The following is a 27,700-nucleotide window of genomic DNA, read 5'->3' as shown; positions in this document are numbered from 1 at the left end:
CTAACCGGGTATGATTTTGCAGATCATTTAGTGTAATAAAAAACTTTGGATAAAGTAGCCATTTTTAGTAAAACACAACAAAAAGCAGCTTTGGTTCAGTTTTTAATAAGAATTGTAAAAAGAAAACAAATTTTAAAGTGTTTTAATTTATCCTGCAACATAATGCGTAAAGATATAGCAATATAACTCCAATCCTACGACATGCATTTAATAAACAATATATCAGACATATATTGATTTTGGCTTCAAAATTAATAACAAATAATTATCAAGTGTCTAGTAATGAGTGTATATTTTCCGTAAACCGTATTTTTTAACAATAATTTCGCGAGAAAAATAAATACACAAGGCTCATAAAATACGTGATTTTTGAGAACTGTGACTTTTGACTGGTAGATACCAGCACGCGTTCACGCACATACATTGATATCGCCGATATTTTGAAAACATCGGTGACATCGATGGTTTTCCATCCCCAACACACACACACATATTTTCCCAGGTGGTAAAAAACGGAGAGAAAATTGAGGATTTCCACACGCTAGCAGACACATTGCCTGCGAAATAGCTGTCACTGCCACCGCCGCAGCAATTTTCACGCGCTCCCGGCATTAGGAAATGAGCGCGCCGAGCAACAAAATGTCGGCCACCGATCAGATGCGAGCAATGCTGGACCAGCTTATGGGTACGACGCGAAACGGCGACGAGCGCCAGCTGAAATTCTCGGACACTAGGGTCTGCAAGTCCTTCCTGCTCGACTGCTGTCCCCACGACATCCTGGCGTCCACGCGCATGGATCTCGGTGAGTGTCCCAAAGTGCATGACCTGGCTTTCCGCGCAGATTACGAGAGTGCTGCGAAGACGCGCGACTACTACTACGACATCGAGGCCATGGAGCACCTGCAGGCCTTCATCGCCGACTGCGACCGGCGTACTGACTCGGCCAAGCAGCGCCTCAAGGAGACGCAGGAGGAACTGACCGCCGAGGTGGCCGAAAAGGCCAACGCGGTCCACGGCCTGGCCGAGGAGATCGGCAAGAAACTGGCCAAGGCCGAGGCTCTAGGCGAAGCTGGCGAAGTCGAGGACAGCATGGAGCTGATGAAGGAGATCGAAGAGCTGCGCGCCAAGAAGATCAAGGCCGAGCACGAGTACCGCACCTCTATGCCCGCCTCCACCTACCAGCAGCAAAAGTTGCGCGTCTGCGAGGTCTGCTCTGCCTATCTGGGCATCCACGACAACGACATCCGGCTGGCAGACCACTTTGGTGGTAAGTTGCACCTCGGCTTCCTCACCATCCGTGAGAAGCTGATCGAACTGGAGAAGACGGCAGCGCCGCGCAAGGCTGAGCTGAAGCGGACGGGTAAGATGACGGACCGCGACGACGAAGGGCGCGGGCGCAATCGCTACTTTGTAGGTGGTCGCGAACTGGACCGCCGCTCCCGCGTGCATCGTTCCCGGTCCAGGGAACGCCAGCGCAACAGAGATGCGGAACGCGAGCGACCCAACAACGGCCGAGGACCGGACGAGAAGGGTGGCGAGCGGCCCAAGGAGTCGGCGGAAGGCGCAGAACGGCCCGAAAGAGCTGGAGAACGTGGTGGAGGGCGACGTGATGACCGGGACAACCACGGCAGAGATCATCGCGAACGTGAACGCGATGGCAGGCGGGATCGGGAGCGTCATGGACGGAACGACAGAGGTCGCTTTGGCGACCGTGGCGGCGGAGGAGGCGGTGGCCATCACCGGGAGGACAGACGACGCTCACGCTCTAGGGAACGCTCGCCACGTGAACGACGAAACTTCAACCACTTCAGAGATGGCGGTGGTGGTGGTGGTGGCGGGGGCAACGGCCAGCGCAGACGTTCCTACTCCCGCGAGCGCTACTCCCGCCGCTAGGAATCCCACCCAGCGCACGTACGTAACATTAATCACATCAACTACAACTACAAAGCCACCACAAATTGAACTACTGAAAACAACAGCAACCGTATATTCATAGTCTAATTAATAAAGCGACCTAAGCCACACTTTCGACGCTCCAATGTGCAGAGACAACCTTTGTTAATTTTTGATGATTTCTATTTTTGATCTTGCGTTCCCACTTCTTCTAAAGACCGAATAAAGCAAAAAGCTGTTGCATCCCCATGTTAAAAGAACCCAGCCTAACCGTAAAACCCGAACCTAAAAGAAAAACTGTAAGAGATACTATATACTCGATATGATACAATTGAAATTCGATACACCCCGTCCAGTCCAGAGTATTTGGCAAGTAGAGATACCCAACCAAAAATAGTCAACCCAACGAATCCGCAGTGTTGCCAATTGTAGTTAAATTCAGTAACTCGGGTAGGACATAGATAGAGAAAACTTAATGATTGAGACGCAGAACAGGCGTTACTTTTAATATTTGATTATTTGTGTGTTGTATAGCTAGCTACAATTTGGTAACACTGACTAAAAACTTAACAAAAACTAAACACACTCGACCATGTACTCTTCTCAGCTAACGATCACGTTCTCCCAGTAGAAGTCAACGTGTGTTATGCATCGATGTCGTCCCGTTTTGGGGTAAGCCTCCACCATATATAACTCTGACACTCTATCACTGCTCTGATCTGATTTGATTTGATATGATTTGATTTGATTTGTAACCCCAAAGCGTTCTCTACTTGAAGTTCGACACTTTCGCAGCCGCTTAGCGCTCTCGCACAGCTTCGGTACGTATTGAGTATGGCGAGGTGACTATATCCATTATACCACCCAATGTTAGTTGTTTTGGCAGATATGCGTATTACATAGATAATCCAGATAATATAGCTTGGGTACGTATCCATTCCGGCCGACGTTTCCTTTCGAATCGTCCCCAGAGAGTGTCGTTTATGTATTCGTTTTTTGGGTACGTATTAATGTTAGAAGATCACGACTCTGTGGTACGTATGCATATAACGACATTGATAATTCCCCGTAAGCAGACCAGGCTTTGTAGGGTTCTCGGCGATCCAGATCCCAACGTACGTATTCCTCCTCCTTTCTCTCTCTCTCTTGAAAACAAATAATCAAAAATACAACCACCATAAACAAAATAAAAATAATAATCTCGTAGCTATTTAGAGGCAAACGAAATCCGTTTTCTAACTAAATCTCTGTTTATCTTGCCAAATGGTGCTTAAGCCACAGAATCGATGCTGCCACGGGGGCTCAGATCAGTACATGCCTATATGTGAGTATTCGGGCCACTAATCTCTGATTATAATCAAGCAAATACTAAATGTAATCATCGAAGACGGCAGAACCCCTGTTGTTGGTTCGTTTCTAACGGCAGCCGAGGAATTTATAGAGGGAATTGTGAGAGCAGTGTAAAGAGTTGTTTGTGTTTGGCCCTGACAGTGGGTAAGAATCGTTCGAAACCGCTAACTGATTTTCTATCTACCTATATATCTATCTATCAAACAATACCTATTGTTTTTATCTACTCGTAAGTCAAGACACTGTTCTACACACTTTTAAGTTATATACCACACACTCAAATAAGATCTAAATTAAAACTAAATTATGGATCTAAGCGGAATGTAATAAAATTGCACTTGAATTATACTCGAGTAAACTTCTTATTTTAAATACATTGCTATGGGGTTTTAAATTTAAGTATAAGATAAGATCCGGTGAGATCCGACAACAGGCACCTAAAATATATCTTTTTCAAAACGTCAACCGCTTACCTGGCATTTTTCAACATAATGCCTTATTACCGTAATGAAAACGTGTTTCACCAGGTAAGACAAGATGATAATATCATAGTGGGATGCGTTTAATCGGACCTCCCACAATTGAGGATTTGGCTTTCAGGCTTTCAGGGTAACATTGTTATTAAGGACTCTTCTGATAGGGATCCTTGAGACCCATCACGTTTGACCCCAAATAAAAACGCAATTGAAAAGTCTGTTTTCTTCCATGAGAAGGCTTCTCGGTGTTGTTTGTATTTTTAAATATTGCTGTTTCGTTTGGAAAGGACTTTCATTTTGTATTCTTTTTTTTTGATCCGCTATCTTTTTTCTGCTTGATTTTTGTTCCAAAAGAGAATTTTCTGTACAATTTTGTCTTTTATGTATAAATTTAAAATTAGGTTTTCATTCTTTGTTTAACAATTTCGATTGGCCCGAAAATATATGTTTTTAGAATTTTTAAGCGTTTTCAAAATCTGAATTTTTGTTGTTTTTCTTTGTGTTGGTGTCTATTCGTTTGGTAGTGAAATCTGTAGTTGTTGCTGTGGTATTGGGAAAACCTTCTCATCCGCTCTCCACCAACATCCCTTTAAAGTCTGGTCATCTCTTCTACTCCTAACACAAAACAGTCACTGCGGGACCCGCCTTGCGGTGGATTGATCCGCATTCAACTCTCTTTTACAATATAATTTGATGGTTTTTGGAAATTGAATTTGCAGATGATCATCAACATGATTGGAATTTAGAATCTACGTGTTTTTTATCTTTACAATTATAGTTATTATTTATACAACAAGTAGTTTTCATTTGGGTTGTTTGTTTTGAGTTTTTGGTTGCCTTGCTGAGTCGCAACCTTCTAAAATTTTGCACTATTAGATTGGATTTAATCTTATATAAAATTCATCGTTCTACAGTTTAGAGTATATGTATTGTGTTGTGGTTTCTTTCTCTTTAGTATTCGATGGGTAAAAAATTATGCTCTCGACTTTTAGTTTTGCTTAAAGACACATCTTAAATACGTCTATATATAATATAAAGTGTTCCTCATTTTATCAGTGTTGTTTTGTTTGTTATAGTTTGTTTGTTAATCGTTTAAACCCTTGATGCTTACGAAACTAACTTAACTATATGATTTGATTTATACTTGGATTTGTTTTCCTTATTACATCGTACAATAGTTGTTGCTTTTGCTGTTGATTTTATGCTTAAAATTAGACATTGAATTTGGCATTTATTGCGCATACTTGATAATAATTAACATGATCTTATCTTTCCCCATAGAATTGTATAGTTATTTACAAACAATTTATCGCCTGATTTGTTGATTACGATTATAAAGACCACTTGCGGGAAGGACAGGGAATTACAATTCAAATTAAGGCCATAGCATCTGTTTAATTATTCTTATGGGGTTTTGAAGTTTGGATTGAATGCTTGGAAAATTTTGTATAGCGTGTGCCTAAACTAAAGCTTTTAAAACTTGTAAATGCAGGACTAGTTTTCTGAACTGAGGGCTGTACAAAAATTAGCGTGGTTTTAGAAATGAAATAAAAAAAATAGTCTAAAGGGTGTTGAAAACTAATTATAGTTTGGCATTTGCCCGGGGCAGCTTTGAATTAATTCAGAAAAATAGATATAATAACTAGACTTATTTAAAGGGCTGATGCATGAACTAACCTAAAAACTAAATCTTTACGCGCCGTAGAACAAAATGATTAATTTGAGTAATATATGAGAAGACTACTAAGAGCTAGATTCACAGGAAACTGGACTTGATGATCATCACAAGTGTGCGGGTGTGTCATTGTTATTGTTTTTGTTGTGTGTGCTTGTCTGTTTGTTTAAATGGTTTGCTGGTATTGCTGATGTTGCAGTTTGATTGCTGTTGTAAATGTTGGTGTTTGTGTTTTTGTTGTCGTTGTTTCAGTCCTTTGAGTGAATCGGTATCACATATTTATGTCCATAGGGACTTTTGTACTTAATGCCACAATCACGATAGAATTTATCTGGTATACCTAGATTACATAAATACAATTTGCCACAATTGTTCGTTGATGTTGCTGCTGCTGATTTGTTAGCCGCTGCTGCTGCCGAAGTGCTGGCAATGGGCGTTGGTGTGGCAGCAGCCGAAGAAGATGATGATGCTGTTGCTGTTGATATGCCATTCAATGGTAGTATGGGTAGAATTGAGTACTTGATAGCCACCTCATTTATGCCACACGGCGGCGGATCTACGGCAAGCACCGAAGCGCTAAAAAAGGAACGAATGTTAAGGTGACTTTAGCGTTTAAAGTCTTAACACTAACCGATTTACACCGAGCCATAACCTGATCGCATCCGATAAATTAGCGGTGTTAGTCGATAATATCACAAGATCTGGCGTGGGCAAGGCTATAAGATAATTGATTATAAGTTTAAGGTAGGTTTATTTACATGGCACATTGAATACTTACCATCTACTGAGTGAACTATGACATTGTCGGTTGCCTTGAACAAGGAAATCTCAGCGCTGCTGCTGTTATGCTCCACCAGTTTGGCCTGCTCCACGTACAGTAGTACAGTGAGACCATGCGATGCCAGCTGGCGACCAGTGGCTGCTCCAATGTTAATTGCTCTGCAAAGATTGCACTCTTAGTTTTCAGGTTGCATGCAAATTCAAACCAGCTCACCTCATGTTCTTGACGCCATCGCAGATGATGGCTATCTTCGGCCACTGATGATTGTTGGCCGGCGTCAAACGTCTGGCACCGCCCAGCAGTGTGATGGCCAGGTCACTGGCCCCGCGTGCCAATATATCAATCTGCCTCTGCAGCGAGAGGCCCGCCTTCTCAGCACTCATCTCGATCTTATTCCGAACGTAGGCCGGAATCGTGGGTATAATGAGTCCGTCATCTGTCACAAAGTCCTGGCCGCCATCGAACATGCTCTCGATCTGGCGCAGCTGCAGCGGCTTACTGGCCAAGATGTTCTCGTCGTGTCGGTACTTCTGCTCCGGCTTGTGATGATGGTGGTTGACTACCTGCCGCACCTCGTCTGGTTTCTGGTGCGTCGACTCGATGTCGTCCCAAATGGCCTGCTTGTCAAACAGCGCCAGATTTCCCTCAAAATCGAAGTCTTCGTGGATCAGTGGATCGTCCGCCTCGCTGCCAAAAGTAAGCTGCACCTGTTGCCGCATGCTGCTTTCCCGTCGTACCCTATTTCGCTTGTTTTTTCCGTTGCCGTTGCCATTTCCATTGGTGTAAGAGCCGTTTCCGTTGCCAATTCCATTGTTGTTAACGTTGCCATTTTTTCTGCCATTGGCATTTGCATTTCCATAGCTGGAGGCTGCTGGCTGCTTGTAAAATCCATCTCCGTTGCTGACGATATCTATGGGCCTGCTGCTGCCCAATGACAGCCCAGCCGCCTCGCCGCTTTCCCCACTGCTGCTGCAGTAGCTCTCCCGCGTGTTGGCCACGTAGGCGCCCAGTTTCACCTCAACCTTCGGCGGTATCAAGTTGCCAAAAAAGGCGGCCACGCTGTTAGGAGTCGTCGACATCTGCGGCTGCTGCTGGGCACTGGACGCCCGAGATGTTTGCGGTGTTCTATGTGGCAAATCAAAGATAGATGTTATATGAGAGTATTAAAAAAGGACGCATATTTAAATGTATAGTTGTAGATTGAGAATCATTATAAATGACAAACTTTAAAATAAAATTTGCAGAATATATAAAAGTAGGGTTCAAGAAATCATGTCGAATATATTTTTTATTCGATTAACTCATTATTTTACAATATACCTGAAGGGACAGAGCCTAATTGACCTATTTCACTTGCTTCCATATATAAGCTGATTTGAACTGAAACATTTTTAATCAAGTGAAACTGGCAACATGTATAAACTATGATTCTTAGAAAATTACCAGGAAAAATAGATAATAAATCTCAAAAGCTTCCATAGGGTTACGGCTACTCTGGACTGAATTTTACCAACCATTAAAAGGGCCACAATACCTTCGGGTGCCATTAGAGCCGTTGGTCTCGATGAGCTTCAGCTGGTGCATCTTATCGCTGAGCGCCGAGTTAAAGTTGCCACGTGACCCCGAAGAACTCGATGCGGCTAGGGCTGCTCCTCCCGCACCTGCCGCTCCTTGTCCATATCCGTTGCACCTTGACCGTGGCGTCGATGGCAGATCCTGTTCCTGATCCTGTTCCAGGTACTGCTGCTTCTGTTGCTGCTGCTGCTGGAGTTGGAGTTGCTGCTGCTTGCCCAGGATGTTGGAGAAGTGGGGCAGCTTGACGGGCGTTGGTTTGTTTATCACGGGGGGCGGGGCCGTGTGACCATCTATTTCCTCCTTCACGGGCTCGATGAGATCGATGCTGCGAATGTCCGTGCACTTCAGGACCACCTCGGCGTTCTGCTTGCGCAGCGGTACACCATTTCGGAAGGCCCTCACGATCGTGATCTCCTCGGCGGAGATCTGCTTAATCAGGCCCTGAAAAACGCCCAGGACCTCGTCGCAGGCTATAGACACCGCACAGCCGATCCAGTCTTGATCCGTCGGACCCATGTAACCAGTTTTTGGCACTCCCACTGCAGATGCGACAATATGTTCGGTTTGTTTGTTCTTCGCTGGCTAACGTTTGTTGTTCAAAATGTTTGCTGGCTTTCGCAGCCCTGCTTGTTGTTGTTTTCTTTCCTAATACGCAATTTCGCACTAACTACGCACCACGCACCTCTCTTCCTCTTCTTCCTGCTGCTGCACAGCCGTTGATTTTTAAGTGTTTTTATGGCTCGATGTGAGGTGTTATGGGGGTTTTTAACTATGCGGCTAGGTGTTTTGAATTATTTTACTTTAAATCGTTAAATGCACCAACAATTGCAACACTTTTAGGCTAAAACTTATTAGATTTCTCGTTTCATTGGGATTTTCACTGCTTCCGTGTGGCCGTTCGTCTGTGGTGGGAAAATTTGCAGTAAATACCAAACTCTCTGCGTGGCAAATTACGATTAGTGGTAAAAAAAATTATAATATCACTAATATTTTTTGAAAATTAAAAGTATTATAATGGTAAAATTCTTAAAATAACCCGTACAAGAGATTTTATAACCTTAAACACGACTTTCAATTAACTGTTAAGGCTGTCAGGTGGTGAGGTATTTTATGGGTAAACACACACGGTCACTCTGGCAGTTTTGTTCTCGATTTTTAGCCGTTTGTGTGGTTTTCCTGTCTGGTGTTAAATTCCTGTTTTCGATCTCGCGTGCAATATATATAGGCCGACAAAGCCGAACGACATCGGCGACCAAGGCATGTAAGCCGCTGCAGCGGTTGAAATGATAAATCGCAGAAATAGTGCATAAGTGCATAATTCGCCGTGTGAAAAATACGTGATGATTTTCCGCAAATAGTGAAATAAAGGCGAACCCACACGCATACCAGTGCAAAATATATACATAAATCGGGCTAAATTATAGTGCCTCGTGTGTGTGTGTCTGAACGTAAGTGGAAAACTTGGGCGAAACTTTATGCTAACCATAAACGGTAGAAGAAGAAATGGCGTTGAACCCTTCGCGCTTGGCTAATTATCAAGGAAAATGTTTGGCTTTTGTGCTCTCTCACCCACACAGACACTCACACGGGGGCAGGGCGGCAGACAGAGATGGCATCTAGCACAAGTACCGTTGTGCACTTTGTTTGCCGTCTTTGTTGTCTGCTCGCTTTTCTTTTCTTTTCATTTCTTCTCTTCTATTCCCTTCTCTCTTTTGTCACCTTGTCGCAGCCTCCTCTTCTACTTGTTCTTTTCCACTCGTGTCTTTTTTCCGCTTAATTTGCACTTCCGTCTTACACACATATTGACCCCTCTCCACCCCCTCTCTTTCTCTTTGCAGAAGTATATTAAAATAAAAACAACAACAATACAATGTCGGCACGTTCCAGCGGCTTGGTCGCCGCTTCGGCCATTCCCGCCCCATCATCCTCCGCCTCCTCATCGGCGGCCGGAGTCGATGTGCCACGCCCACCTCCCCGCAGGCGGGCGGCCTCTGTTGCAGGACAACAGCAAACGCGCCCGGAATTCGGCAATGGACACACGCCACGTCGATCGTTGGCAGCAGTGGTAAGCTTGCATAAGTTTGAAGGGACTAAAAGATCATTCGGTATTCGCCTGATTTTTATTTGTTATTAAAAGTTATATCAAAATTGAATCAACGAAGAAATTCCTACAATAATTAAGAGAAATGGGTATTTGTAAGCTGCTAAAAGTTTGAAATAATACAAATATCGTAAACTTGTATCATGGGTATTTGTTTTGGGATAAATGATTAAGGTATACGTTTATATCATTTGAAAAAACAAAGATGACGAGCTAAAAGGAAACTTCTTTAAATTTTATCTTATCAGAGCCATCGTATAAATCATAGATGGGTTTTTGGCTGCCAAATAATTATTTTTATTTATGTTTAAAAAGGGAAAACCTGTAATCGATCGAAGATATCTTCGAAATGGTATCCAAAATTATTTTCTTTCGGAAAAATAGAAAAGGAATTTATCAAGAGGAGGTGCTGGGGGATTTGGTTTTCCTTATCAGTGCTTCATGTTTCTATTTTTATGATGTTTTCACTGCTAATCTAATCTGCAGCTTGCCAAACAGCTGAGTCGTGTAGATGGGCCCTCGAGATTCCACCAGCGTATGGGTGATAAAATAAGTATATAGTGGGAAAGATAGGGGATCCAAAATTTCATCGGATGGGGGAAACCCATATCTATTTCCTATTACCCAATCCCTAGTTCAGATATTATTTAGCTACTACTTAATTATGTGGAACTAAAACAAAACAATTTGCTTTTTAAGGGTATTTTCATTTCATTATATTTTAACACATATTAGGGTTGTCGATTACGTCACATATTGAATTAATCCACAAAGTATCTAAAATATAACTTATTCAGGTGCTTCGCCGTTTTCAATAGAGTGCGGGACATCATTCTGAAAACTTAGAAACACTGATAATAAGCTGTTTCATTGTGTTGTATAAATATATAATATATTTTAAGGGCACCTAAAATAATGACAACAACAATTTATGCCGAAAATGGGATATTATAGTTAAGAATAAAAAAGAAAAAAATTTAAACAAACTAAGATGTTAGAATTGCTTGAACATCTCTTCACTTTCAATTTCCCAACTGCGGAAAATTGCTGAATAAGCAACCGCATGCAAATAAATCGGCCTTAACTGTTGTTTATTTAGCGCCTAGAATTCGCTTCTATTGTTTTGCTCACTTGTGTAAACAAATACTTCGTTCGCATCTCAGACCGAACGGAAACTAATTTATTTATCTTAATTTGCCAAAAGATGCGAGCCACTTGAGCAGTCATCGGCATCTTCCGACCTAATTGAATTTATCAACACCATTCTTGGCCGCCACCTTTTCAATGACTACAGTGCGTAAATTTTCTGGGATCTGTTCCATAGAGAAAAACTAAAAGTCAAATATGTTAAGTTTATTAACAATTACTTAAATAAAAGTTTTTATAATATATTTGCAAACATTCCAAAGGAAACAAATGTTTTTAAATTAGTTGCAATATAATTTTGTTTTATTCAAATCATTGTGTTTTGGGTTTTCTTTAGTTTTAATCATTTATTTTCATTGAGTAACACCCACGATACATTAAATTCAAATACCCAAAATTAAAAGTAAATTACAAAATAACCAAACATTTAAAACGGAAATTAACTAAAAAAACAGATAAATGAAAAATACATAAAATAAGGCATTGGTTTTTTTCTGTGTGTTAACATAATAAGAGGTAAATTGGCGGCGTTCAAATTCTGTTTGCCTAACTTATTTAAGCGTTGTCAGAAAGGTTAGAAATTCCTGGCCGAATGAGGGGGGAAGTACGTAGACCCGCTAATTGAGCCGGGTTCTTTGGTTTATTTACCCCAATCCGCACGTCAGTCGGCGATTGATGACGTCGCCCAATCGACGCATCTGCCTAAGCGCTCGACGTCACAATTTGCCCACCGAATTGCCTTAATGGCCCCTCTTATCAGTCAACAGTTGGTCACTTACAAGCAGTTAACTTTGTTTGGATCCGTTGCGTCAGCAGTGCCGGCAGCAGTCAAGTGTCAATTATAATTGATGATGAGCTACTTAATCGAGAAATGTTAATGGGAAATGGGGATTCCTAATTTTAATGTTACAAATACAAATTGCAGCCGTATTCACACAGATACTTACGCCCACACAGATACTTCCTCACACACCAGCGCATGCCGCATGCGATCAGCTGTTTTTGTTTTGTTTTGCTTTTGGACACTTGTTCGCTGGCAGCTGTCAAAAGGGGGAGTGAGATACAGAGAGAGAGAGCTGTAAGAGCTGTAATTTTGAAAAGCTTTTTCACCACCAGCTAAAAGCTTCAGCAGTAGTGTTGAACAGTGTGTTTACAGATTTAATTTTGGTATTTTACTTCTTTTAATTTATTAATTTTAAATTGTTTTAAAAATAAAAATGTAAACAATATTTTATACCTTGCTAAAAATATATATTTTAAAAATTACTTTTTCAAAAAATTAGAGTGTAAGGAAATATTAGCAAGCAAGACCTAAACATATTTTTATTTGCTTTGATTAATTTAAAAATTCTGTCAATTCGGTTTAGTGTTAAAATAAAATACAAAATAGTATAAGTGATAAGTGAAGTCAGTCTCGATAGTCACTTTCGATCACAATCGACTTAAGCCTAGTATCCACTTCGACGTAAACCGTACGCCAGTCATGAGAGAGAGCGAGAGGCAAACAGCTGGCGTTCACTTTTCGTCGGGCCTTTTTTTCACGTCGGTCTCCTGATCGACGAAAAAAATACCAGAAAATTCCATAGCGTTGCCAGTCTGCGGAAACGTGAACCCTAGCGAAAAGATTAAAAATTTAATCTTTTGGCGTGCGCTTCTCACTGAACATTATAAGAAATGGAGGAAAAACTCAAAAAACTCGCAAAAGTCGATTGCAGGTGTTTATATGTGAGGACAAAATAACATTAATACTATCTGGGATGCCTCTTGTCAGAGCAAAATGTTTTTAGGTCCAGAATGTACGAAAAAACACAATAAAGGTGCAGCTATGAACTTTAAATTAGCAAATAATTATCAGTACATTAAAAAAAACAACTGTTAAATTTAAATTGTATTGTTTTTAATTTCTTTGTACAGCGGCAGACTTGTCATGCCAAGGTATTTGATAATATCTTTTAAAGGCTTTTCCCGCAAATACGATGTTTGAATTTTAACTGCTTGTCAACAAACCCAGCTGATTGACAGTACGACCATAGCACGCTTAAATCTGATGAACTCTCAAACTTTTGGTCACACTGGAAAGATTAAAGTTTTTACGCTAGCGTAATCGTTTGTCGATCTGGATACTAGGCTTTACTCACCAATTGATGGTGTTACAAACACTGCCAGAACCCGATGGGAATTATAATGTCGTAGAAGGAAAAACTGAGCCAGCTTAGAAAGGCTTTGAAGTGTTCTTCTTAGAGTACGCGGATATTTAATACCAAAAAGTTCTAAAGATTCTAAAGGTCATGTGTAAAAGAATTTGTGCCGGTGCCGCTTGTTAAATAATGTTTTCTGTTCTTAAAAGTCTGTTTCCAACCCTTGGTCACACTGGTGCAATAAAAGCTTTGCATTAGGGCAGACGTTTGGGGACGCTCCCGCGCTGGCCACACTATTCGGTAGAGCTGCCTTCATTTTAGCTTAGAACGCCAAAGCGCCAAGTTCCGTGTTTCGTGCAGCGGCTGCCGACAAGTGTTGCTGTTGCTGTTCCGCTCGCACTCACACCGCACACACACTCGCAGCGGGAGCGAGCGAGAGAGGCAGACATTTACGCAGAACATGTTTTCGCAATAGTGTTGGTGTGCCGTTTGTTGTTGTTATTGTTTCCATCGCTTAGGGCCGTTAATAAAAGATAAATAAGTGAATAATTGAATTATAAATATAGAGGGTACAGCCACACACACAGCAGTGTATTATATAGATAAATTTATTGCACCGTACCCCTGAAATGTGTTAATTATATAAAAAAAAAGTAAATAAACGTACGTGTCGGAAAGCAACAGTTTGTGCTCGACAAAAACCGAGAAATCTTAAAAACGAAATCAGAAACATACAAAATTCTAATTTCTCTCGCCATTTTTCGGACGCTCCTTATTAGTCATGCTTGCAAAAACAAAAATTTTTGCCGACTGGGAATGTGAAGCCTGATTCTGCCATGCCCCTTTTGGCCCTAACCAACATTACGTATACGCAATAAGCACAATAAAAACAAAACGGCAATTGTTGTGAAACCTGTTCCCTTTTTTTTGTGGCCGTCTGCAGCTTGCAACTGAAAAAAGAAAAAAATCAAAAGCTCGACGAGATACCAAAATAAACCTTGAGTGCGCCAAAAAGTGAAAATCGAAAAAAAGAACTCAAAAAGGCTGAAAGAGTATAAAATTCCTTCTGACCAACTTGTTTTGTGCAGTTTTAACCCACCTGAAGTGGCATATATTTCCATGTTGTTTTTATTTCTTTTTATAACCCTCGCAATTTATTGTTCAATTTAGTTTAAGAGGCGTGCACGAAAATTAACACAAACCGAAAACGTAAACAGAGGAAGAAAAATCGGCAGTGAATAAAGCCAAAATCGGAGTCGCAATCCAAATCGAAATCTAAATCCACATCAGAGTAAAAATGGCCGAGTCAACAACCACATCGCCATCGGTGACGAGCGAAGATGGCCAAATCCATGGCTTGAATAGCAGTGATGTAAGTAACTGGCGAGAGGAGCGCCTCTCTTCGCCGCGCTCTCACCAGTACGTGAAAATGGTACATATGCAAATGTTCGAGCCTCTGTGTGAGTGTGCTCATTTTCTTCAGCCGCTAATTGAGCCGCCTTTGATGTGCCTCACGTGCCGTCCATCCCACCCCTTCGTGTAATCCTCCTCTCCACATTCACATACCTCTTGAGATTTTCCGGCTCAAGGCCTCCTGGTTATTGAGATTTTACGGATAAATATAAAGCCGTATCTTATGTGATCGGAGAGGCAAGTAATGAAATTATGAGGCATGGTTTCTTAGTCTATTCTAATTAAATTTAGACTTTGTTGTTGTTATTGTTAGATTGGCCGTATAGATTTTTATTTATACAGAAATACATATTTATGTGTAAAGTTCATTAATCAAACGTAAATTTGGAAAGATCTGCGGGGCTTTTGACCCTTTAATAGAAGGACAAACTTGTCTTTCTTTCTTCGCAAATTACCTTTCCCCGAATCAATTAAATAAAAAAAATGCGAATTAAAGAATAATTTATCTTTTCGATAACAGAAGCTTTCTTTCTGCACTTATGAGCGTCATAGACAATGATATATCATTGTCGCATTTCATCAGTATATTTATAGATTTAAAGGTTTTTGACATATACGTCATTCCTTATTAATTGGATAAGTTCTTAATATTCTTAATTTCTGCTGGTTTTTTTTCTAAAATAACTATCAATTAGTAGTTAAATTCTTTAACAAATTAGATTTTCAAGAATTAATCTTGAAGTATCAATCATCTAACCCAGATGCATGAGTAGGGTGTCAATTTGTGTAATGAATTTGCATTGACATCTAGAAATAATAACAACTGAAGGGCGTAAACCAATCAATTAGGTTAATGGCAACGACTAGGCTTTAGGCCACACTCTTTTTGGAATGGTAGGATTTTTCTACTGCTTTTTGTGCGCATTAAAAATAACAATTGATATTCAAGTTTGTTTAATTTCATTGTTGACTGGAATTTATTATCTCCCATCTGCATTTCGTTTAAGCCTGTTTGAACAGCAGACGAAACGTTAAGAGCAACAGAAATGGGTTTTCGTTGAGCGCCTTGACTTCTTTCGACTTCCAACAATGCTTCCTCTTTCTCTCGCTTTTGCTTATCAGCGCACAGCTGAATGATTATTCACATATATATTTTTATAATTCATTATTCATTCAGTTGGCACGGAAATAAAAGTGTAAGAAAACTAAGGCAAATGTGAAATGGTTTGTGGAGCAGAGAAAAGTGGTGATAGGAATGATGGACGGCGGAAGGGCGCCTTGCTGGTTGTATGTCACATGGTCATCCAAATGCCAAAAGTCAACGCTTTGCCAACTCCGATAATGAGCATTTGGCTTTGCGCCTATTGATAACCGAAATTCTCTACGAATTCAGCTTTCCGGTAGCCAAGAAAATCGAAACCATATCAGTGAGATTCGTGATTAATAATTGTACTGCAGAACCAATTGACAAACCAATTGCCCAAGTCAAATTCTTTATGAAACAAATGAACAAAATTGTTAGCAAATATACCCTGCGTCTAGAGATTTCTAAATAAGGTTATTAAATATTTAGTTGCTATCTCTCGCTCAGCTAACTTATGTATTTTCGCGTAAACATCCGGGATAGTTAATAACTTTTGTCACCCAACACATAATAGAATTAAAAATAAAAACAAGAAAGGAAAGCTAGCTTCGGGCGGAGCCGAAGTTGATATACCCTTGCAGCATATTCTATAAATTATATTCTCCAAAATTATTCATATGATGCATTCTTAATACTCATAAAAAGTCCCAACTTCCTAACTTTAACAAGAGAGAACGCTATAGTCGGGTGCCCCGACTATCAGATACCCGTTACTCAGCTAAAGGGAGTGCGAGGGAGATGGAGATAGAAACTTTGATCACGCATAACTTTTTAACGAATGGTCCGATTTGAAAAATGTCTTCTACATTTCGATAGGTATTGATAAACACAAAAAAACTGCATTTTTACTTTTCCGAAATATTTAAATTTTTAAAATATAAGCGATTGTGGGCGTCAGAGGGGGCGTGGCACCATTTTGAAACAAACTTGCGCTGCGTAGGAACTGCTCAAATCTACATGCAAAATGCCAATCTTCTAGCTTTTATAGTTTCCGAGATCTCAGCGTTCATACGGACAGACAGACAGACAGACGGACAGACGGACAGACGGACATGGCTATATCGACTCGGCTAGTGACCCTGATCAAGAAAATATATACTTTATAGGGTCGGAAACGCTTCCTTGTAGCTGTTACATACTTTTGCACGAATACAATAACGGGTATAAAAACACCAAAGTTATGGCTTTTCCGATCGTTCAGTTATATGGCAGCTATATGATATAGTGGCCCGATCCGGCTCGTTCCGACTTATATACTACCTGCAATAGAAAGACAACTTTTGGAAAAGTTTCAAGCAGATAGCTTTAAAACTGAGGGACTAGTTTGCGTAGAAACGGACGGACAGACGGACATGGCTAGATCGACTCTCCTGGTGATGCTGATCAAGAATATATATACTTTATAGGGTCGGAAATGTCTCCTTCACTGCGTTGCAAATGGGAAATGGCAGAAATATTTGTGAAAATAGGTAACATTTTATTATATAAAAAAAAAAATTTGGAATCAATACTAACTAAACCAGGAACAGCGTACGCAACCTTTGAAATTTTACATTTTTGAAGTTCTAATGAATGCCAGTCAATCAAAGGAAGATGAAATGACAGTGCAGCACAATGCAAAGCCGAATCATTATTTCGGACATCCCTTTTAATTAAGGCTTTTTCTGCCCGACCGCACACCATCGTCCCGCCCCCTGTCAATCCAGTGCGAAACAGGCTTAAACCGCAAGAACCGTTTTAAGCTAATTTCCCTCGGTCCCAGATTTAATGGCTAAAAATCAATTTAATGCCAGTTACGACGTGGCTCAGTGGAAGTCTTTCAGTCAAGAAAGGGAACTGTGACAGCTGCATTAGCCACTGAAGGCATGTGAAAGGATCCTGCAAAAGGCCTTGGGGGATTACTCGACTCCAAGGTCACCAGCTTAGGCTGATTGATTGGACCTTTTGTGCAGGCAATAATTGTGTTCGGACAACAGGGCATCTGGCGTTTAATATTGCGCATTAGCTTAGCTCTGTGCCGATAAAATAAACGATTTATGGTATTAACCCCATTATAGTTTTATAGTTATTAGCATGTAGGAACAGCAAAAAAGAAATAAGTATACATTTCAATTGAAAACGTTTCAGTAAAGCATTTGTATTATCCATATTCATAAGATCATAAGGTAACGAACACTGGTTCTTCTATTAATTTATTTTGTTTTAAATATTCATAAACAAATTCCCTAAGGTACCTTTGAAACAAGTTTTTTTTTATCAAATTCATGAAATTAAAATTTAAAATTTTTTTCTCTGTACATTTAATTATTGCACAAGTGGGAAAAGCCGCAGCTATTTTAAAGAGACAGCCCCACGCGGTGAAAATCAATAGCACAAGTTCATGGAAAATGCGGAACTGGCTGCGAATAAATAAAAATACAACCCGTCACAGAAACGGAACTAAAACAGAAGCAGAATGGAATAGTTTCCCCAGAGAGTGTACGAAACGGCACATGTAATATAGAGTCTAAAAAACCAACCCAGTCAGGGTCAAATGGCCACCAACAAGCCGCAACATGCGAGCCTCTGATATCTGATACAAGGGGGTTCGCATATAGATATGGCGCCGTCTGGTCATCCAACAACCAGGGGCAGTGGGGGATTTGGGTTTGCTCTTCACTTTATAAACAATGTCGGCAAATTGAATATTTCATGGGAAAGCCTTTTAATGGATACAAGTGCTGGCTCTTAGCCGAGATGAGTAGATAAAATGGGTTTTGTTTAACTTCCAGGAATGCAGAAAGTTTACTGCTTCACAGATCTCACAGAATGGGGTGCCGTGAGCTAATGGTGTTGCTCACAGGTACACGGAAAATAGCGTGGCTTCCAGGCTCTGACTAATTAAAATTTTAAATCGGATAAGTATGCTCCAAAAGGAAAATGGAAAATGTGTTTACTTGGACAGTATGGATAAAATGATAAACGAATCGAAAACGCAATCAAAAGTATATTTGATATTACCCTAATTAAAGCAAGTTAAATGGTTGTATTCATTATTTGGAGCTACATTCATTTACAAACCTATTATAATCGTATACATTAATATTGAAAATTAATTAGAGGATTTTTGAAGTCTTGCATCAAACAGTGGCACAATTAACCAAATTCTGTACTCAAGCCCCTTAAATTTGGCCACCAAATATATTTACATATATACATAGATATGAGAATTCGCTTTAGAGAGATGCCTAAAATTTTGTGTGGCAGGCATTTCAACGAGAATGCCAACTGCAAACTGGGCCGCAACCGCATTTCTAGACCGAGAGCCCAGGGGCCCGAAATGAATCACAACACGCAATTTAGCTCAAGTTTGGGCCACATTCTCTGCACTAGACAATTGCTTGATGACTCTCTTGAACTTCCACGCCCCTTTCTGTGGCAGTGTGCTTGTGTCAAGGTCATGGAAATTATCTAGCCGCGAATGAAAAAACAATTATGCACGCGAATGTATAATGCAGATCCTTCAGAGAGCGTTTATGAAGTACTTATGTGCGAGCGGAATGTCGACTATAAAATGCATGAAATTTCACCCGAGGCGGGCACACTGGGCGTATGCGTAATCGCGGGCATTAAGCATACGCCGCGTGGGCTAGGCTTATGGCATTGCTGTGGCTTATTTATTTTCGATGTGACCCAGCCAGCTCCTCTGTGGCATTGAATTCCTGTCCACTGTTTTTCCCCAGCGAAGCGTGCACAAGTGTCTCATTTGTGTGGCGACTATTTTTACTAATTTTCCTGTTTTCTCTTTATTTTTTGCCCCTTTTTCAGAACGACTCTGGCGACTCGTGTCACCTGCGAATTGTTGTGCTTGGCGGCCAGTCGCTAGCCAAAAAGGATATATTTGGCGCCAGGTAAGTGAATCGGCTGCCAATTATATCAGATATAATTAAAATGTATTCTTTTTCCCACAGCGACCCGTATGTCAGAATCGATTTGAACACAATCGTCGGTGATATTAATATTGACTCTGTTTTGACGAAAACCAAAAAGAAGGTAAGCATAATACTCCTGAAAGCATTAACCCATCTTAAGTTAGGTGACAAGGGCAACTTTGGAGGAGTTTATCTTATCGATTATGTTTAAAGCTATTTGCCACATTGTTTGGAAGGTGCAACAGTAGCTTTGGGAATTCTTTCTGGCCTTGATGGCACTATTACAAATGTAAACCACACAATGCTTATCAATATCGTGTGGGCTCAATGACTAAGGCTTAGATATCTACCTTGGCAATCTTAGACATGTATATAAACAGTTCCAAGGAGCAGAGAACCTCTTGAGATAACTAATTTTTAGACTTTTGTATGGTTTGAATTAAGTGCGGAATTCAAGTATTTATGAGTTCCTTTTTTTTCTAGCAGATGGGAGATAGATTTTAATAACTTATAATTAAATATATACCTCCTCTTTTATAAAAGCCATCGAATTTGCGAAATTTTCATTTTTGTACTCATCCTTCTCTATTATAATTCCTAAAGATAACTTTTGTGCCATTTTAACAAACAAAACATTCGACCTCGAATTCAAGGAAAACTTATATTAATTCCGTTTACCTCTTACCCCACAGACCCTGAACCCAATCTGGAACGAAGAGTTCATATTCAGAGTAAGTTAACTAGCAAACCGATATAATAATTCGCCCCCATCCTAATTGATTGTTCTTGCCTCGTTTGACCAGGTTAAACCGTCTGAGCATAAGCTTGTATTTCAAGTATTTGACGAGAATCGCCTGACACGCGACGACTTCCTGGGAATGGTCGAGTTGACTCTGGTGAATCTGCCCACCGAGCAGGAGGGCCGCACCATCGGCGACCAAAGCTACACTCTGCGCCCGCGCAGGTCAGTAGGGTAGGTTTATATCGTTTGCAGTTTGATTTTGTTTCTTTAATTTCAGTTAATTTACACACAACTACATAGCCATAAAATCTAGTTATGTACCAACAAAAAAGTCTAAGACAAGCTCAATGAATATTTTCCTATAACCAAAACTAAGGCAGAATTATAAATGTGATAGAGATTGGTGAAGGAGCTAAGATCTTGATTATCTTGTCCCCAACCTGTAGAGACTCTGTTGTAGTGCTATAGAGTTTTCGTGTTTTTTGCTTAACGGCCTCACCTTGTTTATTGTTTATCACCACGCCCCTTCCGCCCAAGTGCAATCTTCGATTGCAATTATAATTTGCAAACGTATTCGACTTCATCGTAGTAGAACACCTAACTCACTCTTAGACTAGAATAGAATCGCTTTTCAATTGAATTCTCGCTGCTATTCACAACTTTAAGACCGCATGACACTGCAAGATACATTATGAAAAAAAATAATGAAGCCATTTGTGACTGCTAGTATTTGTTGGCCCTATTCTCCATTCAATACTTTACTAATTGTCATAACAGACACTTAACTACTTATATTGTTGACATTTAACTATTGTCTAATAGTTTTGTATAATTATATATCAATCTCAATTTACCTTGTAACCTGATAAAATATTTTTAAACTCTTCTAAAACAAACACATTTTTGAACCCTTGCTAAAGTGACTCACTCGCTTTCACACCGGAAATATTCGATTACAGTTTTTTTGATTAAGTTCGATGAGTGTTTTCGACAAATTGCGTTCTTATCATCACATCATATTAACGAGGGACAGTTATTAAAGTGAAAGTGGCAGTGGCTTTAAAGTTGTGAAACGCTTCGTAATCCATAGTATTCAACTTGTATCTGCATTCGTGTTTTTGCTGTCGAGTTTATTTTTAGTTAACGCTTAGTATAATACTTATTGTTTTTAACTCGTGTGCGTTTGTGTGTCTCCCATGTGGGCCTGGTATTGGTGGTGGTGCACCTGTTTTGTTGACTCATTAATATTTACCTTATCCCCTGCCCCCGCCCAGCAGCGCCAAATCCCGCATCAAGGGCACCCTGCGCATCTACCACGCCTTCATCCGGGAGACGCGGGAGCAGAGCGAGCCATCTAGCGACAACAGTGATGGCGGGTGGGAGCACGTGGACGCCACCAGTGCCGTTGAGACCTCAGCCCAGCCGGTGAGTATCCTCGTTCCCTTTGAAATGCAAATAATAATCGTGTGGCATTCCCCCTTGACAGTACCCCTATAATAATAGCTTTCCTACTGGCGGCCACGATGCCCTGCCCGCTGGCTGGGAGGACCGCCAGGATGCCAATGGGCGCACTTACTATGTGAATCACACGGCAAGGACAACGCAATGGGAGAGGCCTACTATGTAAGTTGGAAGGGCAATGAGTTTAAATCATCAGAAACCTTTACCTGATTTCGCTTTCTACTTTTTTTAAACAATTTTTAACAATTAGTTCATTTAAACTTGTTGAGATGTTAAAGTTAGTTAGTTAGTTATATAGGTAAAAAGCGTTTAAAATAGTATAGTAAACTAAACATATTACTTTAAAATCTTCTCTCTGTGAAAATCGTTTATTTCTTAATTGAGGTTGCATCTTATTAGTGTTTAACTTTCCTTTCACTAATCATTATAATCTTCTTGCAGCTTAACAAGCAACAGTAGTCAATCCACTGACCAGTTGGCCTCGGATTTCCAGAGACGTTTTCACATCAGTGTGGACGAGACGGAGTCCGGACGTACGGCGGTAAGTGAAAATGCCTTGATCTGGGATTCCTTAAACGGGGTTATATTTAAGTTGGTTAACCACCGGGAAACTTTGTAAAATTCAATAAATGTATAATCAAATATTTATAATTATTTATAATGCATGTGTGATGAGCAATTGACTTGATTTTTGTGCATGATCTCCTTATTTCAACATCAAACACAAACCCATTACACAATGCACACACCCAACGCACTCGAACCGACTAACCCAATAATAAAACCACAAGACACAGAGGTCGAGGAACGCTGCTCACATGGAGACTCTGGTCAGCGAGGGGAGCAGCGAGGATGAGGATGTGGCTGAGAATGGGGAGGAGAATATGGATCTCATGAATAATCAGGCCAATTGTCTGCACTGCGGCGAAATGCATGACAATGAGGAAGCCGAGGAGGATGGAGGTGATGAGGAGCAGGATGATGCGGAGCTGCAGGCTCCCACTCCTGACCCAGATCAGACCTCAGCCACATTCCAAAGCGCGCAAACTTGTGATATACTCGATAGGAACTTGTACCTAAGACGCATATTCGTAATTTCAAAGTTTCTGACTACGATTAAGGTTATCGCTAGTTCCTAGATAAGAAATTAGTCGTATGGGCACTCTTTTTTAAGTTTCTAAGCAAGATGCATAGTGCTGTAGAAACTTGCACCATTTCGTTGTTAGGTTTTCCTTAAATCCACTTAGAATTGTAGATTTATAGTCGTCTAGTGCCCATCATCATTAACCAATCCCTGTATATACGTAGGACACCATCAGTCGAAATAGCTTAGAGGACAATAACAATGTTGCTGGCTTAGCAACTACACCAACAACAGATGCAACCACACTAACAACGATCTCACCACCCAACACACCAACGAACAACAATGGATTTCCCATGCAAAATGGCCAAGAGGGCGTACAGACAGATCCAACAGTGCAACATACCAGGTTAATATCATTCGCTAAGCGTTAGCAGCTTCCATCCAAAACGATCCCCAAGCCTCCTGTCGGTATTTTGTCCGTACCCAAAAAGAAACCCACTTCCCGAGGCTCCTTCACTTCGCAGCCAGCTTCTTAATCGCCATCCGTTGTGCTCTATCTTTCATGAACTCAGTTTTGTTTACAATTCCCTGCGACATCCCGTCGCCCATAGGCAGCCCGAAATCTCAGCAACCAGTTTGCAGAACGACCTGCGACCGGTGCGGGAGGCGCCCGGAGTGCCGGATGTAGCTTTAACCAACCTGTTGACGCGGCGGGCCGTGGACAACATGGCCGGCGGTATGGAACGACAGCAGCAGCGGCGGCGACAGCAGATGCAAATGCACATCCAGCAGCATCAACAGCGGCAACAGCAACGACAGCAGAATAGAATATTGGTTAGCAAGTCTTAAGCACACATTCATATCCCAGAGAAAAAAAAACAAACACCCACATCATTCATTTAACTTGTAGCTTGATGTGGATCATCGTCAGCAGGAGCTGCAACATCAGGGGCGACACCAGCAACTTGAATTACACCAGCAACATCAGCCATTGGTCAGCACATTGCCATTCATACACGAATCTTTGCACTTGTAGTCTAAAAAACTTGGTTGTCTTCTCTTGTTAGTTCGTGTCTGTTGGAAAACCTAAACTATTTGGCGTCTCAAAATCTGTCAGTGTTAGAAAAACTCACGTTTCTGTGTTTGTTTTGTGGCATAGGGTATTTCAACCGGCGGTGCGGTAAGCAAACCCGAGTCCATCCCAATTGCCCCTTAACATCTGTGTGTCTATGTTGCATGTTATCCCAAGTTACCAATTAAACTATCCCTCATACCGCTTTAATTTGCAGCTTCTTGTTATAATAGTTTCAGCTAAGACCTGCGTTAATCAATTAGTTTTAATCTTTTCTATGTTTGCATGTGCCCCTTGATTTGTGTTCGTATAGATTTTTCAATTTGAGAATTTAATTTTAATTTCATCAACACTTCTTTTCTGTTTCTTCCAAAACCAACAAACAAAAAATATTTACGCAATGCATCCATATACATTTATGAATAAAATAATCAATCCACCAACGACTAGAATGAAGACACCGATCACACAGACAGCCACAATCCCTCCGACATCTCAGCTCCGTCCACACGACGCAATTCCGAGGAAGACAACGCGGCTGTGCCTCCAATGGAACAAGTAATGTGGATTCCCCTCTTTCTTTTTGCCCATCCTTAATGCACACGAAAACGTAAATTGTGTTCGAGATACAATATCTGCATGTGCCAAGGATAATTTCCAAATGCATAGTAGGAAATGTGACTAATGTTGTGTGGTGATCTTGTCTTGCAGAATGCTGGTGGCGAGGAGGAACCCCTTCCACCGCGCTGGTCGATGCAGGTGGCTCCTAACGGACGAACCTTCTTCATTGACCACGCCTCCCGGCGGACCACTTGGATTGATCCGCGCAACGGTAGGGCCAGCCCTATGCCAAATCAGACGCGCCGCGTCGAAGACGACTTGGGTCCTTTGCCGGAGGGCTGGGAAGAGCGGGTGCACACTGATGGACGCGAGTTCTATATAGATCATAGTAAGTTAATTACGGGAATAATTGGGAAATATGTTTTGAAACAAATGCTTCTGTAAAAGTTAATACTAAGCTGTTTTTGTCTTACCTTACAATTAATTCAAATAAACTCTCTTTGCAGACACGCGAACCACGCAGTGGGAAGATCCACGTTTGTCAAATCCAAACATTGCCGGACAGGCCGTGCCCTACTCTCGAGATTACAAGCAGAAATACGAATATTTCAAGAGTCATATTAGGAAGCCTGTAAGTATTTCAAAATCTACGTCTTCTGCTTTGGACATTTTTTTAACTTGAATCTTGGTTTCAGACAAACGTACCAAATAAATTTGAAATACGTATTCGTCGTACATCGATTCTGGAGGATTCGTACAGAATTATTAGTTCGGTGACCAAGACCGATTTACTAAAGACCAAATTATGGGTAGAGTTTGAGGGGGAGACTGGCTTGGGTAAGTAAACACGCTTCAATCGGTATATAACCACTAAATGACATGTATTTGGATTTCAGACTATGGTGGCCTCGCTAGGGAATGGTTCTATTTACTATCGAAAGAAATGTTTAATCCGTACTATGGACTCTTTGAGTACTCGGCCATGGACAATTATACGCTGCAGATAAACAATGGCAGCGGTTTGTGCAACGAGGAGCATTTGAGTTACTTTAAGTATGAATTTTAACTCTAAAAGAAAAGCCTGGTTTTAAGAGTTGGTTTAATATCTCAGATTCATTGGCCGCATTGCGGGCATGGCTGTGTATCATGGAAAGCTGCTGGATGCCTTCTTCATTCGTCCATTCTACAAGATGATGCTCCAAAAGTCCATTGACCTGAAGGACATGGAGTCAGTGGACACCGAGTATTATAACTCGCTCATGTGGATCAAGGAGAACGATCCGCGCATCCTGGAACTAACTTTCTGCCTGGATGAGGATGTTTTCGGCCAAAAAAGCCAGCACGAACTTAAGCCGGGCGGCGCCAACATAGACGTGACCAATGACAACAAGGATGAATACATTAAGTGAGTGAGCAAAGCAATTCAAGTGACATCAAATGTTAAAAACGAAATTTCAATCCCTTTAGGCTCGTTATTGAATGGCGTTTTGTGGCGCGTGTCAAGGAGCAAATGTCGTCCTTCCTAGACGGCTTTGGGTCGATTATCCCCCTGAATCTTATTAAGATATTCGACGAGCACGAGCTGGAGCTGCTGATGTGCGGAATACAGAACATCGACGTGAAGGATTGGCGCGAGAATACTCTGTACAAGGGCGACTACCATATGAATCACATGATAATCCAGTGGTTCTGGCGGGCGGTGCTATCTTTCTCTAACGAGATGCGTTCGCGTCTGCTTCAGTTTGTGACGGGCACGTCGCGAGTGCCCATGAACGGTTTCAAGGAGCTGTATGGCTCCAATGGCCCCCAGATGTTCACCATAGAGAAGTGGGGCACACCCAATAACTTCCCAAGGGCACACACCTGGTGAGATGCGGGTCGATTGGGGGAAACACCCGCCAAGGCTAAAAGAAAATGTTTCGCTAACGAGTTTATTCCACAGCTTTAATCGCCTGGACCTGCCGCCCTATGAGGGATACCTGCAGCTGAAGGACAAGCTGATCAAGGCCATCGAGGGCAGCCAAGGATTCGCTGGAGTTGATTAATAACACCGGCAACGGGAGTGCAAGCGAATGGCTTTGGCTGGAGGTGCAGCAGCAGTTTCAGCAGCGCCAGGAGGAAGAGCAGCTACAACGATTACACACATCACAAGAACCACAAGATCAACAACAACAACGACTTGAGCAGCAGCAGCAGCAGCGAAATCAGCGGCATAACCGCAACCTCATTGCATTCACTTGGAATAGCACCGCCAGCAGATCGTGTACTTATTTGTTCGTTTGCTTTTGTATTATAATCATTTTTGCTAGTTTAGTGTTATTTCGTATGTATTTTATCTAGGCGCCAAAACTCACACACAACGCATACAACTTATACAAGCTGAGGAGAGACGGATCCAAATAAAGCTGCGCATGGTGAACCACAAGAACCTAACAAAGAGTCCAAATTATCTATAAATATATTTATTACATTGCCGACAATTGTAAAAAGTTGAGAACGTTTTACAAACTATGTGCGAAGAGAGAAATCCAAACTAACTATTAAATCTATAGAGTCAAAGTATATCTTGTATGTATATGCAGAGATACCTTTTTATAATTGTTATTTTTATGCGCTATTCATCTATACATGCCCACAGCAAATACCTAAAGGCGAGAAAAAAATATAAAAACTATAGCAAGTTAATATTTGTAATCTGATGGTCGCATATTTTTAAACAAATTAAATTTTCTATTCTGTATAACTGTATGTGTATTCATAATAATTATAATGTTAGTCCGTAAAAGTCGCTCTTTACTATTAAATAAAAAGACAAACATTAAATATATATGAAAAAGAAATCTAATATAAAAAAAATACAATCAATGTATATTGTATAAATGTTAATTATATACAGACACACATTCCAAATGTTTATTGCGAAAGAGAAACTCTGCAAAAGGAGGCCTATATGATAATATGATTATTGACCTATCGGAAGTCTATCAAAATTAAATTTTAAAATCAAATTAAGAAATGAAAGAGAGGACTGGAACTTCTGTTTCAAAGTCAGAGAGCGACACTGAGAAAAAATACCAATAAAAATGGTTACAGCTAAGTAATTAAAATCTGGACTTGTTTTTCAATTAAACAAGTTAAATTTGTTTCGGTTTTTTTTTATTTAAGATGTTATTG

The 27,700-nt window shown here is 40.9% G+C and overlaps 3 protein-coding genes across 19 annotated transcripts; 2 read left to right on the top strand and 1 right to left on the bottom strand.

The window, feature by feature from the left end:
• Positions 1 to 453: 453 nt before the first annotated feature.
• LOC108049414 (putative RNA-binding protein Luc7-like 1) lies at positions 454 to 3,591 on the top strand. The gene has a single exon (XM_017130593.2). The coding sequence runs from the start codon at positions 619 to 621 to the stop codon at positions 1,891 to 1,893; it is 1,275 nt and encodes a 424-aa protein (XP_016986082.1). The 5' UTR covers positions 454 to 618; the 3' UTR covers positions 1,894 to 3,591.
• A 344-nt stretch (positions 3,592 to 3,935) lies between these two features.
• Positions 3,936 to 8,652, bottom strand: LOC108049412 (enhancer of mRNA-decapping protein 3). The gene is made up of 5 exons (XM_017130590.2): positions 7,710 to 8,652; positions 6,389 to 7,300; positions 6,173 to 6,333; positions 6,026 to 6,110; positions 3,936 to 5,970 (listed from the first exon to the last, which is right to left on the bottom strand). Exons 1-5 carry the CDS (start codon positions 8,264 to 8,266, stop codon positions 5,643 to 5,645), a joined length of 2,043 nt encoding a protein of 680 aa, XP_016986079.1. The 5' UTR covers positions 8,267 to 8,652; the 3' UTR covers positions 3,936 to 5,642.
• A 230-nt stretch (positions 8,653 to 8,882) lies between these two features.
• On the top strand, positions 8,883 to 27,633 carry LOC108049394 (E3 ubiquitin-protein ligase Nedd-4). 17 transcript variants are annotated; one of them, XM_017130551.2, is made up of 20 exons: positions 8,883 to 9,007; positions 9,589 to 9,815; positions 19,500 to 19,582; positions 19,643 to 19,724; positions 20,296 to 20,334; positions 20,407 to 20,576; positions 21,620 to 21,770; positions 21,832 to 21,968; positions 22,248 to 22,347; positions 23,115 to 23,299; positions 23,466 to 23,727; positions 23,804 to 23,887; positions 24,416 to 24,523; positions 24,677 to 24,914; positions 25,033 to 25,157; positions 25,222 to 25,363; positions 25,423 to 25,579; positions 25,638 to 25,931; positions 25,994 to 26,392; positions 26,469 to 27,633. In XM_017130551.2, the coding sequence occupies exons 2-20, from the start codon at positions 9,621 to 9,623 to the stop codon at positions 26,569 to 26,571; spliced, it is 3,054 nt and encodes a 1,017-aa protein (XP_016986040.1). In that variant the 5' UTR covers positions 8,883 to 9,007; positions 9,589 to 9,620; the 3' UTR covers positions 26,572 to 27,633. The 17 variants fall into 17 exon arrangements, with proteins under 17 accessions (XP_016986040.1, XP_016986043.1, XP_016986042.1 ...); XM_017130554.2 differs by having other exon boundaries at positions 8,883 to 9,198; positions 20,407 to 20,567; positions 21,623 to 21,770; XM_017130553.2 differs by having other exon boundaries at positions 8,883 to 9,198; positions 20,407 to 20,567.
• Positions 27,634 to 27,700: the final 67 nt, after the last annotated feature.

This window comes from Drosophila rhopaloa, unplaced genomic scaffold (genome assembly GCF_018152115.1).
Source record: "Drosophila rhopaloa isolate 14029-0021.01 unplaced genomic scaffold, ASM1815211v1 contig_150, whole genome shotgun sequence".
In the NCBI taxonomy this organism is placed as follows: Eukaryota; Metazoa; Arthropoda; class Insecta; order Diptera; family Drosophilidae; genus Drosophila; species Drosophila rhopaloa.
This window is presented reverse-complemented; position numbering and strand designations above follow the sequence as displayed.